Raw genomic sequence first — 14766 nt, 5'->3', positions numbered from 1 at the left:
GGTCGCTTGTCATTGGTCAACTGGTTTGCGTTGCGTCTACGTCCTTGCATTGCGTCCTAGTGGGAACCAAGCTTAACTTAGATCCTAGATGGCGGATGATGTTCAAATTCGAACTTTCATTTTGATACCCAATATGTAAGGTTATGTGCAGTAACAAAAATTTGTATAACGAACAAACAAACAAACGTAAAAACTCTCTTACTTATAATATAGATTGTGAAATCCTGTATAAATATGGTGTTCAATAATAAATGCGTTATTGCCATGTAATTCAATGTCTGAAACTTCAAGGCCATGGTCACCAGTATGGTTGGTAAGTTTTCAACCTGTCAACTTTTGGCAGAAGCTTGAAGAAAGATACAGCTCATTCACAAGCTTCATGGGCAGCATTAACTCCCACTTCTCATCTTCTACAATCTCAACCGATTTCATTAGATGTACCTTAAAGTTAACCACCATTATACACTGGTTTGATGAGTGCACATGGTTGTGGTATAAAAACTCATGTACTAGGGAAATACAAGATAATGCCTGGTGATGACTCTTGCCCGAGATGAGTGGAGGTGGACAGAGATGACATCAAGAAGCAATTATTTTGACCTGGTGAATTATATGGCTTTTAAACATGTAGCATTGTGAAAATAGTGTTGCGGCCAGTGCTTTTGTTGTATTGTATTACCTATACAACAGTGACACAAATATCTTAAAAACTCTGCTTTCTCTCTACAACTTCTGACACTTTTCTCGAAAAAATTCAGACAGAGAAAATGATTCTAAGTGACGTATCATTTTGTTTGAAAAACGCTGATCATAAAGATATTAACTTGAATACAGAGAGATGTGGTTAAACTATCCCTATATATGTCAGAGACACAAGACAACGATATCTGCACACATGGAAAGTACACATGCTTTTATAAAATATTTCTTTGCTCATGACCACCTGAACTATGGCCGGTTACTTCAGCTGTACCACTTTCAACAGATTACTGATATTGGAGTATATGAGACGACATGTATGTGTGACAAAGGGAATTGCTGGATTTACATCAATTGATCAAGGTCATTGAGCATGGTATCATTGGAATAACACAAATTAATAATTTCATCAGAGCTGGCAAATCTAGTTGATGAGTTTGAAAGCCAACATTTAAAGAGAGATGATATCTTGATTAATGAAGAATGCTGCAAATCTCACAGAGGTGTTTGTTGGCCATGGCATGATGACATTGGACAGAAAATGTTTGAGGCATTGGTAAAAGTTTTGTAGAAGGCAAACTATATGGGATCCTAAGAAAAGGATGAATATTGGCAAAAAATATATATGACGGTGAATACAGGTGACAAACTTATCAAAGTAAAAGAGGACTCCAATAGAGATTCTTTGTCGTATCACATACTCAGCTGGTACAGTACTGTATATAAGAACGTATGAGCATTTGGGGGTGAAATGAGGTATTGATTGCAGTACTTTTGCCAATTTGTTTCTGAACAAGCTTGTTGGGATCACAGATCAGTCTGTTGAAGTTTGATGGATACAATAGTAGAGAACGAAGGAAGGTCAACTTACTATATTGCATGCATAATATATGCATTCAAGACAGCGCACTGATTAGAAATATTTCATTTGGCAGAGTTAGTTAATCACCATGTTGTTGTAGGCATCATTTTGTGTCATTTCAATCTAATTTAATTTAACTTACACACGTTTTAATAAGAAATTTAATTCTTTTTAAAAAAATGGCGGCCATTTTGAAATTCAAAATGGCCACCATTTTGTGTTAATATCCGTGTTGTTGTCATAGGCCTATCATTTTATGTGATTTCAATCAACGTCATAACTTGCACATGCTTTAATAAGAAATTTAATCCATTTTTTTTAAATGGCGGCCATTTTGAAATTCAAAATGTCAAAATACTAATGAATATAGGTTTATAATAATTTTTATATAGCAGAGAACCCATATAGCATTAATTTTAACTTTATTTTTTAACTTTTTTTAATTTCAATATTATTCATAATGGGTGTTACTTTGTCCAATATGGTACATTTATTGGATATTTTACGTATTGGCGGCCATCTTGGATTTGACACCCTTAAGCTTTTTAAAAAAAATGGCAACATATTTTTTTTATTACTTTACATCCTAAAGACACTAAATCAGCTGGAATTTTGCTTTTAACAAAAAAATGACACGAAATTACATAGTGGCCTACACTATATTGCCATGCATGGATAGGTGTTTTCCGCCGCTTTTAGGTCTTCTAGGCCTAGGCTAGTCAAGTATTGTTATTGATTATACGAATTACGTAATTAGTTTAGTAGCTCATCTACCTTTTTAGCAGGGCATAATGAATATCGTAGCTAGGCTAGGCCTACTAACTAGCGTCAAATCAACCAATTATTTGGGTGGTACGAGTTTAGGGAGTTAAGTACGAGTTGGCATGTACGAGTCGACCAGGGGGTGAATCGACAGGGTACACCTACTAGAGCATAGGCTATAGTCCTGCGAGAATGGGAAATCTGGCCTAGATAGGCATAGGCCTACATTGGGTATGCCCAAAAAAAGCTATCCTATCATATCCTATGAACATAAAAAGGCCTCGTAGAGCCAGAGGTGTTAGCCTACTATGGATCACTATTATTTAGGCCTAGCTAGCCTAGGCCTAGAGTTAATTTTAAATTAAGTAGGTAGGCCTAGGCTCCAGTAATTTCGGTCGCGTTTTCGGCCTATTTTTCAGGAAATGTGAGAGGTGAGGTGGGTTAGCCCAGCTAGGCTAACCTAACCTGTAAGTAGTATTCTAGCCCATCCATATGATGGGTACGGGTTGGCATTTGTACGGGTTGACCCGTATCTGTATTCTAGCTAGGGTGCTGGTCAAACCGTACCCATGCCAACCCAACTTGGCTAACTTGTACCCAAATCATTGGTCAACTCGTACCCACTTGGGCTAACCCGTACCCAAACCAATTCGTATGTAATATAAATATACTTTTAATAGCATTCGCCATTAAACATAGGTACGGGCCAGCCCATGATTAGTACGAGCCAGCCCATGATGGGTACGAGTGAGCCAAAGTGTTGGGTTGACCCGTATCTGTATTCTAGCTAGGGTGCCGGTCAACCCGTACCCATGCCAACCCAACTTGGCTAACTCGTACCCAAATCATTGGTCAACTCGTACCCACTTGGGCTAACCCGTACCCAAACCAATTCGTATGTAATATAAATATACTTTTAATAGCATTCGCCATTAAACATAGGTACGGACCAGCCCATGATTAGCACGAGCCAGCCCATGATGGGTACGAGTGAGCCAAAGTGTTGGGTACGAGTAAACCAAAATTTGGGTACGGGTTGACCTGTACCCTTCTAGCTAATCATACTAGGCCTCGAGTAGGTCTACGCTAAAGTCCGGCTACAATAATGGTCTATTCTGTTTATAGCTTTATTGATAGCTGGGTTCAAATCTGGATTGGGACGGCTTTTCCTCATTCTAAAACAGATTTATGGAAGGCAATCGCCGCCAAAAATACAAAAGTAAAACAAACAACGTACTTTCACGATTTCCTTATCATAATAAAATAATATATGAATTTAACTGTAATATTGTATACATAGTAATTGCCATTGCATATATTATTATTATATATTATACGGTTAGGCTTTATTTGCTCTTATGCTTATTTCCTCCAACGTACAGAGTACGTAGGGCTTCCAATTTGCTTTTATACCTGTTAATTTAAAAATCGTTTATGCCTATTGTTGCATAACGTTCAAATTTAGACTGTAAATACTGGGATGATCACCCTAAATTTTCTTTTTCAATTAACAATTTTATATTTCACAGCTAGAAAAAAGCATACAGAGTTTTTTTTATTCATAACTGTTGAATTGCATCCCAATACATGGTACCTATTGGTATTATATCTATAAATATAAAGTACTCTCTTATAAATAGATATCCAAACTACTCCAACTACCTAATCTAATAATAGTACTATTAGCATACTACTGTACACTTCGTAGACAAGAAATAAGTTGTATCCACCTAGAGGACTTATGGTAGTACTGTACAGTCGATCGTCCTCTCACTGGCCCGGTCAACATAATCTACGCCTAGATTATTACAGTAATTAAAATACATATTTACAGAGATTTTTTTTTTTTGCAGAAAAGTTATGTGTAGAGAAAGCAGTACTCGTATTAAAAACCAAGCAGGTTTACTCTTGAACGCAAACTGGCAGGATATTTTAAATATTTTTTATTGTTGAAATGATGGAATCCTAACTTCATTTTCCACGAATTGGAGACAAAGACATATTACGATCCTTTTATTTAAATTTATTTGGATAGACCTCCATGTAAATTCATTAAAGGCTATATGATTGTTTTATATTTTAATATGTGATAGTAGAAAATCATTGTGCATAATGAGGACTAAGAATCTAATATTTACTTGCATTCTCATCTTTTTAAAATTGTATTTATAATGCTGGTAATGAGTTTACACACTGAGTGTACTAACAGCTATAGAATCGGGTGTCTTTTATTTTACCAATTAAGCGAACACCAAAACTGAAAAGAACTGTTGAGTTTCTCGACGTTTCGATCGATATGCTTTGATCGTCCTCAGGAGTGAGAATGCAGGAAACTTTGAATATAAGTGGGAAAGGGTGGAACTGGTGTGAAAGCCAGAAACAATGGCAAGTTCGCACAGTAGGAGGGATTGAAACTAGCTATAGCAGAGCATTGTTTCTCATGAACAATAGTGAATTTAATTTCGCCATGCAAACCTTCAAACAATACATAAGCCTATCAAGTTCCGAGTCCGGACCCCCCTCCCCACCTCCCCCAACTACATTTTTGTTTGCGTCAATGCAGTACTTCTGGTACGGTAATAAATAAAATACTATTAATTAATGTAAATTAATTATTATTATCAATTAATGATTTAAAAAAGTTAGGCAAAAAAATATGAAGCTGCTGCTATAAAATATTGAGGAAAACCTTAAATTGTATTATTTTGAATTAAATGCTAAATAAGTCAGAAGTTAATTAAAACCACAATTTTCCACTATAAACTACAATAAATAATAGCTATAAAATAAAGAAATAAATTATAGGAAATTTACAGAAAGAACGGAAAACAGAACTATACTACAGTATATGATTTGGCCTTAAATTATGGAAAATACGCAATAATTGAACATAATTGAATAAATGAACAAATCGACGACCCATTTGACGGGTTTTTCCCGAACACAGTGTGTGTTGGCCTCCTTTCATACCTCTCATCAGGAGAGAGATACATTTCCCTGCTCATGACGCGCGCACCACAAGCAACTAGTCAATCATAAATTTATTCTGCGCATGCTCAGAAACTTATCTGTGCGCGGTATAGTAGGCCTATTGGCGACTGCTGTGCATTCTGACAATTTACAAATATTCTCTTCAGACTGGACTTCTATAACGTATAAATATGAATATTGTATACGATGAAATGGGACTCAATTTTAATTTAGTGGCAGAAACAGCATTTAGTATGAAATAAGGGTGTTGCCCGGGCCACTAGGGCAACACCCATGGGTCCGCCCCTGAAATAGTTAGGTACTGTCTTGGACGATAAACTTAATTGGACCTCCAATACACTTTTGCCTATAATCAATCACAAAGGACAAAACCGATTGTACATAATGTGCCAATTACGTGAATTTAATCTTGCTCCAAAAATTACAAAATTGTATTATAACTCGATGATATCTAGTGTGATTTATTTGTTGGTTTATAGTCTGGGGAGGTAGCCTTACAGCTAATGCTATAGGTCTCTTAGGGAGAATCCATAAAAAAATATAATAAAATAGCAAAGATAGATTACACGGAGTGCGTACTACTAATATGCTAGCTGTAAACTATTATTTATTATGTTGCAGTTTATGATCCGTCATCTATAATTATATACATTTACGTAAGGGCAACATTTGGTAAATCGCGCGTTGTTTCTAGAATGTTTACTCGATGGTATATAAAGTTGGTTAAAATCTCGGTACTGATTTTAACCACCTGATGTAACCCTGTTTACTAATTAAATTTAGTTAGATAATAATTAGTTATTGACAATTAAAACGAATTTAGGTTCAACGCTTTGCCCCAAATAGGGGTGTTTTCCGATCGTGGTATACCTGCACACAATAATACGAGGATACTTCACATTTTCCTATCTCCCCCTACGATAATTTCACCAGAATACCTGCGTTATACCTTGTGAATTGAGTGACCATGACCTAATTTATACTAACTTGCGATTCAAGAATATCAAGATGAATCACTTTTCGAAGACGTTTTGCAATTTTAAACACTTTAATATCGCATCATTTTTATCAGACCTTCAGAAGCAACCATGGTTACACCTTCAAAACATTACTGATGTTAATCAGGGTTTGTCTACATGGACGGAAATCTTCTCAAATGTTTGCAACAATCATGTCCCCTTCGTCATACGCAGATTTAAATCCGCACTTCCAAAATGGCTACAAAACCGTCACGACATCTTTGAGAAATTTCACGAAAGTTACCACTTAAAGTCTAAAGCTATGAGAACTAAGGCTGAAGAAGATTTTAATAAATTCCGTAAAATGAAAAATAAAGTCACTAAAATATGCCGTGAAGCCGAAGCTGACTACTATTTGCATCATATACAACAGCATTCAGGGAATCAAAAGCAGTTGTGGAAAGGATTAAAGGACATTTTACCTTCAATGAAGTCTACCAATACTTCAGGGAACTTAATTATCAATAACAATAATGTCTCTGATACTACTCTTATTGATAATGCATTCAATCATTTCTTTGTTAATGTAGCTTCTGGTCTTGGCCCTGACACTAACGAAAATATCGATCCATGTGTATACACTAATCAAACGAATCTTCGGGATTTTAACTTCCAGGAAATTGAAGACGAGCACGTTCTGTACGAACTCTCTAATATCAATCCTGGCAAGTCTGCTGGCCCGGACGGGATTATTGCATCACGGTGTGGGGCTCAATGCCTAGTCACATCTCTAAGATTCAGAAACTTCAAAATAGAGCTCTCCGAACTATTCTCCCAGTTCCTTACATTACTCCTTCCCATTAACTATTTAACACCATTTCTACTCTTACTGTTTCTCTCAACATGCTGAATATCAAACGGGCTGTCTTGCCTATCGAGCCCCTACTAACATCTGCCGTGGGCTTGCCAGAATTACTGCCAATGGAAGAATGCCTACCCGGCAACTTTCTGATCTCGTTGTTCCAAGACCTCAGTGTGAACTTTTTAAACATTCTTTTAATTATAAAGGACCTAAATATTTTAACTCTTTAGACGTTTCAATTAGAAATTGCAATACTTTTTTTTAAAGTAAATTAAAGAATTTTATGCTTAATAATGACATATTTTAAATTTTTATCTTCCTAACCTTTTTACATTTTTGCCTTTCAATTTACATTTATATATTTATACTTTATTTAATTTTAACTATTGTAATATATTTTTTACTTGTAATCTCAAAATCAGCTTCCGCTAGCTGGGTCACCCTCTTGAAATATAGATGAATAAATAAATAATACATAAATAAATAAACGTGTGCGACATTAAGTCTAAATACGTAGTTGCGATCCTTAAAATGGTAGAACGTATACTCGTACAACGTTTCATCCCTTGTTTTTGGGAATACGAATTTCTCCCATCATTAGTCCGTTTTAGATTCCTTTACACTCGAACTGCTGGTAGACACAGAAAGTCATTTATTCAGAACTCCGTAACTCTATATAACAGCAAAACATCTAGATAAAATTAGTATAATGATAAACAAGGGGTTTGCATTACAAATCTGACCCAGATCCTAGACTAAAAAGAATTAATTATTGATTTTAGAATAAAAAATACAAGTAGTCATGATGATGTGGTAATTAACGGAGAAAACAAAGAAGTAGTTAAAGATATATATACAATTGGAGCTTTATGAATAATATGCACTTCAACGCAGAAAAATCAAAAGTGATGTATATGACGCGTTCAGCGAAAAAGAAAAAATGTGCTACCCACATATAACATCGGTGATCAAGATCTCTCCAAGGTTACATCCTATAAATTATAAGACTTACAATAACTGATGATCTGAAATGAAATGAATGAAATTGTCAACAAAGCTTCTAGACTTCTGGGTTTCTTTTGGCATGTTGCAGGCCATTGTTCAACTAAAGCCCTGTTTGCCTTATATTCAACACATGTTCTCCCAACATTACAATATGGACTACCCTTATGGGACCCCTATACGGAATTCTTTCTTCAAAAATTGAAAGAGTACACAAAAGAGCAACACGCATGTGTCTACACCAGAAGAAACAGAAAATGCCATATGTGAACCGATTAAATTGTTTAAAACTCTTGATAATAGAAGAAAACAAAACATAGTACTGTTTACAGTAAAATACTTGGCTGGCAAAATTGAATGTAGCGGTATTATATTAAACACTGGTATAAATCCTCGATACCCAGATGTTTTAACATTTAAACACCGCTATGCCGTACAGACGTACTAAAACACTCCTCTATAAATGAGTTTCCACGCTTATGGTCAAATCTACCAAATGAAATTAAGGACTGTAGTTCTTGACAATACTAATATATTTGCTATGAAATTGAAAGAACAATAAATAAATAATAAATTCCTTGGGTACTGAAATTTTAGTAAATTAAAAATGGTACTGTAGTAATAGGCTATACTGTGTCTCGTAATAATAAATTATTTATATTTGGATCGTTAATGTGTATTTTATTTATCTTTATGTACTGGATGTCTAAGGATGGATAAGCAAGCCTGTGAGCTACAGCGATTTTAATTGCTTTTGCTTATCCTTGCCTCCTTAGATTTCCACCTGTCTATGTTTTAAATGTATTTCGATTTTAAAGGCTAAGTAAAGAATGAATGAATGAATGAATGAATGAATGAATTACAAACTTAGGGACGATTATTGATAGGAATCTAAAGTGGAGCAAAAACACAGACAGATTGTTTAAAAAGGTCAACAACGTTTGCACTTAATGTGGCAACTAAGGAAATTTAAAATAGATAATACAATCCTCATAATGTTTTATAAATCAATGGTTCTTAGTGTTATTTCTTTCTGTTATTCCGTCCTATGTAGTAGCCTTAATGCAAAAGATAGAGGAAGATTATTTATAATTGTGCGTAAATCAAGTAGAATGTTAAATTTTCCTGTAAAATGATCTTGAATTTAAGTTTGATCATTTTTTTAACGCTGGTCAAACTTACGTATTATGTCCAATCACAGCCATCCCCTTTTTGCAGAGTACAACCTACTTCGTTTCCTAACCTAAACGGTTTCGTATGGAACGCCGTTTACGCAACATTTCGATGATATGAATTTTATGACGCGATATGTGAATGAAATGCATCGATATTAATTGAATGGCGCGATATATGAATGAAATGCTTTGAATTGAATGTTTTGAATGAAATGTTTTGAATTGAATGTTTTGAATGAAATGTTTTGAATGAAATGTTTGAATTGAATTGAAAAGTCAAACTATTAGCGGCGTATGTCATTCCCGCTCGCGATTTTTTCTCAACCTCTTAAGCCTGGGTACCCTCATCTCCTTTCCACGCTGTCATCAATATGAATCCTTACAGACCTGGGTTTGGAAATATGCATTCCACTGTTTCAGGCCTGTTAGGATCCATATTGATAACAGCGAACATTCAAAACATTTCATTCAAAACATTTCATTCAAAACATTTCATTTAAAACATTTTATTCAAAACATTCAATTCAAAACATTTCATTCAAAACATTTCATTCAAAACATTTCATTCAAAACATTTCATTCAAAATATTTTATTCAAAACATTTCATTCAAAACATTTTATTCAAAACATTTCATTCAAAACATTTCATTCAAAATATTTTATTCAAAACATTTCATTCAAAACATTTCATTCAAAACATTCAATTCAAAGCATTCAATTCAAAACATTTTATTCATATATCGCGCCATTCAATTCATATCGATGCATTTCATTCACATATCGCGTCATAAAATTCATATCATCTAAATGTTGCGTAAACGGCGTTCCATAGTTTCGGCTAACAGCAGATAAATAGAACTTAAACTTTGCCTCTGAGATAGCGAGCGTGCACAGAAAATGTACACATCCAGGAAACTAAGCTCCAATTAATACATTTATTAAATAATATTATTAGTTATTTATATATTTATTTTTAAAGGGATAAGCAACATGATGACGATCACAAGTCAACCGATATCGGACCCAGAAAAATCTTGCTGGACTGCGGAGGAAATATGGCATCCACGGTGGAGTTATTTAGGGAGACATATCCTGATGGCAAAGAGTTCATTATACATTCGTTTGAAATCGATGAACGCCTTGCACCATATTTCAGTCCATACGAAAAACACTATCTGCATTGTCCTGTTGGAGTAGCTTCAGAAGACGGTGAGTGATTTATTACCATAAAAGACATTTTACCCTTATTCACCCGTATTTGTTATTTCATCAACATGCTATATAATCCCATTACACTATTGTTTTCCTCTACTGTACTTACAATAACAATAAAATGTTTTACAAGAGTATTACAAATTTGGAAGAAAATTACTAAATTTGTCAGTTTACAGTAATACTGATTGTTAACCGTGTATATTAAAAATTTGAAAGAAAATAGGACACGTCTGGGGAGTAAAGTAGTATCACAACTACCGGAATTGTACGGGGAATATTTTAAACTACATTTGAACTTAATTGAAAACGTTTTACAGGTTACAAATACCGACAATCTATACGTTAAAGCCTTAACTTAACAATTGTGTAAACTTTACTAGGACTATATCTTTTATAGATTTTGGTATTGAGCCATTGAAACTATCTATTTGAAACTGCCAATTCGATGAAAAACAATGTGACTTATCCTTAAATAGAAAAATATAATAAAAAAAAAATTTTTTAAAAGTTAGATATATTCATATGATGAATGTCCGATCTTCTTGGAGATGATAGTGGACCATACACTATATGTTACGACAGTAAAAGGAACTATAGTTTTATGCATTTTGTTCCAATTTCAAATTGATTTTTTTCTATAATAAAACATAAGAAACTTCCTGTTTTATTACTGTCAATATGAAAAAGAGAATACAAGTACAACTATATAAACTTCTGTGGGTTAAGGTTGGTACAGTCTTCCACAACTAAACTCAGATTTATATTACCGTATTTATTCAGTCTGCTTTGAATAAACACCCCTCGCAAAAACTCCCCCACCCACAGGACATAATTTTGAAATAAACTTCGAATAAACGCCCAGACGTTCATTATATTGTATTACATATTTCTATTTATAGTAGAATGTATTTTCTCACTTCTTAAGATTACTTAGGAATATATTTAATATAAAATTATGTTACCTTATTACACCAAAAAAAATAAACTCCTTCCTCGAATAAACGCCCCCTTAAAACTCTCCGAACTATAAACGCCCGGGCGTTTATTCGAGTAAATACGGTATAATTTCATACCTTATTAAGAGTTGCAGATCAATTAATTTTAAATAGAAAGAGTATTGTAAAGCAATAGTAAGTGCTAATGAACCGTGTAGAAAAGGTATCGGCAAAATTTCTTGTCGGCAAATTGCCATGTCGGTCAATTGTCTGACAACCATCCGTTGTTTACTATTACACATTCTGTTTCTTTATACATAACCCTTATCCATTTGATAAATGAATTTCCAAGACCAAAGAGTTTTAAAACCTTAAACAGTAGTATTCTGTCTATTGAATCGAAAGCTTTCGCATAATCAAGAAAAACAACAGCACCTGTCATATTGTTTGCTTTTGTGTAGTCTAGTATGTCATTTACCAGTCTTACATTTTCTCCTCCAAACCTTTTTTTTACATATCCTTTTTGATCTTCATTTATTATAGATCCTATCATATTTTGTAATCTGTTAGCTAATACATGGGCTAATATTTTATAATCGACATTAAGAAGAGTAATCGGTCTCCAGTTTTCTAAGTTTTCTCTTTGTCTCTTTTTATATAGAAGGTTTATTATACCTCTTTTTTGTGTTGTAGATAATTTTCCATTATTATAGCTATAGTTTAAAGAATCACATAGGATATGTTTTAAATGGTTCCAAAAAGTGCGATAACATTCTACACTTAGGCCATTAATACCTGGACTTTTATTTAATTTCATTTTAAAAATCATTTTTGTACATTCATTAACAGATAGAAGACCTTCACATTTTTCCTTTTCTTCATCAGATAAAATGTTAAAATATGTATTGTTTAGGTATTTATTCATTTTATCTGCAGGTATATCTTTATTAGAATAAAGGTTTTTATAGAATATAACTTCTTCTTTCAACATTTCTTCGTTATTTGAAGTATATTTACCATTTCTTTTTAATACAGTGTTAATTTGTTTTCTTTTTGCTTTAGCTTTTTCTAGTCCTAAAAAGAATTTGTTATTCTTTTCACCTTTTTCGAACCATTCGATTCCAGACCTTATTTTCGCACCATGTGCTTCTACAAGGTAGATGTCATCTAACTGTTTTATTTTATCTCCTAATATTCTGTCTGTATTTTCAGAGTAGGAAACATTTAATTGACCAGTTAGTTCATCAACTTCATTAAGTAAATTATTTTTGTGGGTGTTTCTTTCTTTTTTTTTCTTTGTACAGTATCTACGAGTTAATTCTTTTATTTTAACTTTCAAGAATTCCCATTGAAGGTCTGGACATTATTTTTAATGTTTTCTATTATGTGTATTATATTTTCTACGTATGTATCATCATTTAAGATGCTGTTATTTATTTTCCAAATTCCTGGACCTTTCACTTGGTTGGTATTTACGAGTTTAAGTGAGATTGCTTGATGGTCAGAAAATAAGGAGGGCCTAATATCTGTTGAAAGAATATCACCATTTTTTTGGAGATCACTAGATATGCACCAGTAGTCTAACCTACGAAAAGTATCTTTTCGCCTCCATGTAAATTGTGTTTTATCACTGTGGCACTGTCTCCATATATCAGTTAAGTTGTGATTTTTCATTATTATTCTTTGATCTACTTTATGTTCTAAAATACAATTCATATCTCCTCCCATTATAATGAGTTCATCATTATCATTGCGGAGAGAGACAATTTTTCTATCCAGTTTCTTAAAGAACATTTCTCTTTCTTTATAGTTATTAGGAGCGTACACATTTATAAGATTTATTACTTTTTCATTAAAAATGAAACTGTAAATTTGAGTTTAATATCTTTAACATCTAAACTAGACTTAAACAAGATAGAAACTCCTTTACTATTTGTTGTTCCAAGGCTGTGGTAGGTTTCGCCTTTCCACAGTGTGTCTTGCCTTATAATATTATTGTCGAAATGGGTTTCTTGCAGAAACACAATGCCAACATTTTGTTCTTCAAGCCATTTAAAGACTTTTCTTTTTTTATCATAATTTCGAAGGCCTCTTACATTCAAAGATACTAAATGTAGAGAGATATTTTTTTGTTTTGCTTTCATTTAAATTTATTAATTTTGTTTCTATTTTGTTTAAATTTGTTTTGTAAAATTGTTTTATACACTGTTTACAGTAACTGTTGTAATTGTTAACAATTACGTAATTATAGATTCAACTTACTGAATCTGATTGTTTTCCTTTTTTTCAGCATTCTTTTCTCCGCTTTCTGTGGCTTTCTTCCGTTTAGAGGATGCGAAGTTCTGCTTTGCTATTGTTGCGACTTCTTCTTCAGCATTAGTTATTTCAGCTCTACTTCCTGAGACCGTGAAGTCTGTTATTGGCCGAATTCCTCCTGTAGATGTACTAGGTTTTTTTGCTGTTTTTTTCACTGCTTCCTTCTGTTTAGTTTCCTTTTCTTTTTTAGCTTTTCCCTTTTCCGTTTTTGTTTGTTTTTTCTTTTGACTTTTAGTTTGCTCAACACTTTGGTTGAGGTTAAGAATAATAGCTGCATAATAATAGTTGAATAACAAATGCAGTGCTCTTTCATGGGTTAATATAATAATAGAATGAATGAATGTGTACATAACCTAAAAGTTACTGACCGTAAAGCATTAATTTATAATAGGCACAATTAAATGTAAACATAATATCTGTAGGCCTATTGAATTTATGCCAAATGCATATAAATTAAGAGTGTTAGACCGTAAACTTTATTTCAACAAAATGTAAAGCCTATAATAATAATAATAACTAGAATTTAATCCGTCACTTTGACGAATTATAGGTGATCATTTTTATCATTTTACTGAAATTAATTTTTTTTAAACATGCACGTACGTTAACATACGATCGGAAAATGTTGATGTATGCCATCCTATTATATGCTTATAGTGCTGAGTTGTGCCTATATGCCATATACAATATGTACAGTATATACTGTATATCTATATACAGTGTAGCATAGGTGAAATTACGGGACACACATGTTCTAATTTTTTGGCATGATGACGTTATCAAACTAAACTTTAAGATGACAATTTCGAAAGATAATTAATTGAGCAAAAAAATATAAGATTTGGAGAAAAATTTGGCACGTAGAATCGCTGTGGGCGCTCTTTGAATTGTGTATAACTTTGACGAAAAATATGAAAAAACTACTTTTTCACTTCAACTGGCCATATGTTAACGTCACAACATCCGATAGGCTTAATTTTTATTTGA

At 33.3% G+C, this 14766-nt stretch overlaps 1 protein-coding gene across 1 annotated transcript in view; it reads left to right on the top strand.

Annotated features, from left to right (window-relative positions):
• Nucleotides 1–14766, top strand: part of LOC144838350 (uncharacterized) — a 110166-nt gene that overhangs the window by 8376 nt on the left and 87024 nt on the right. The window contains exon 2 of the mRNA XM_078693688.1: nt 10293–10522. Within this exon, the coding sequence (XP_078549814.1) occupies nt 10293–10522 (230 nt within the window). The remainder of the gene's footprint in view (nt 1–10292; nt 10523–14766) is intronic.

This window comes from Antedon bifida, chromosome 3, assembly GCF_963402885.1.
Source record: "Antedon bifida chromosome 3, ecAntBifi1.1, whole genome shotgun sequence".
Taxonomy (NCBI): domain Eukaryota; kingdom Metazoa; phylum Echinodermata; class Crinoidea; order Comatulida; family Antedonidae; genus Antedon; species Antedon bifida.
Note: the sequence above shows the minus strand (reverse complement) of the source record. Positions and strands in the feature narration are given on the sequence as shown.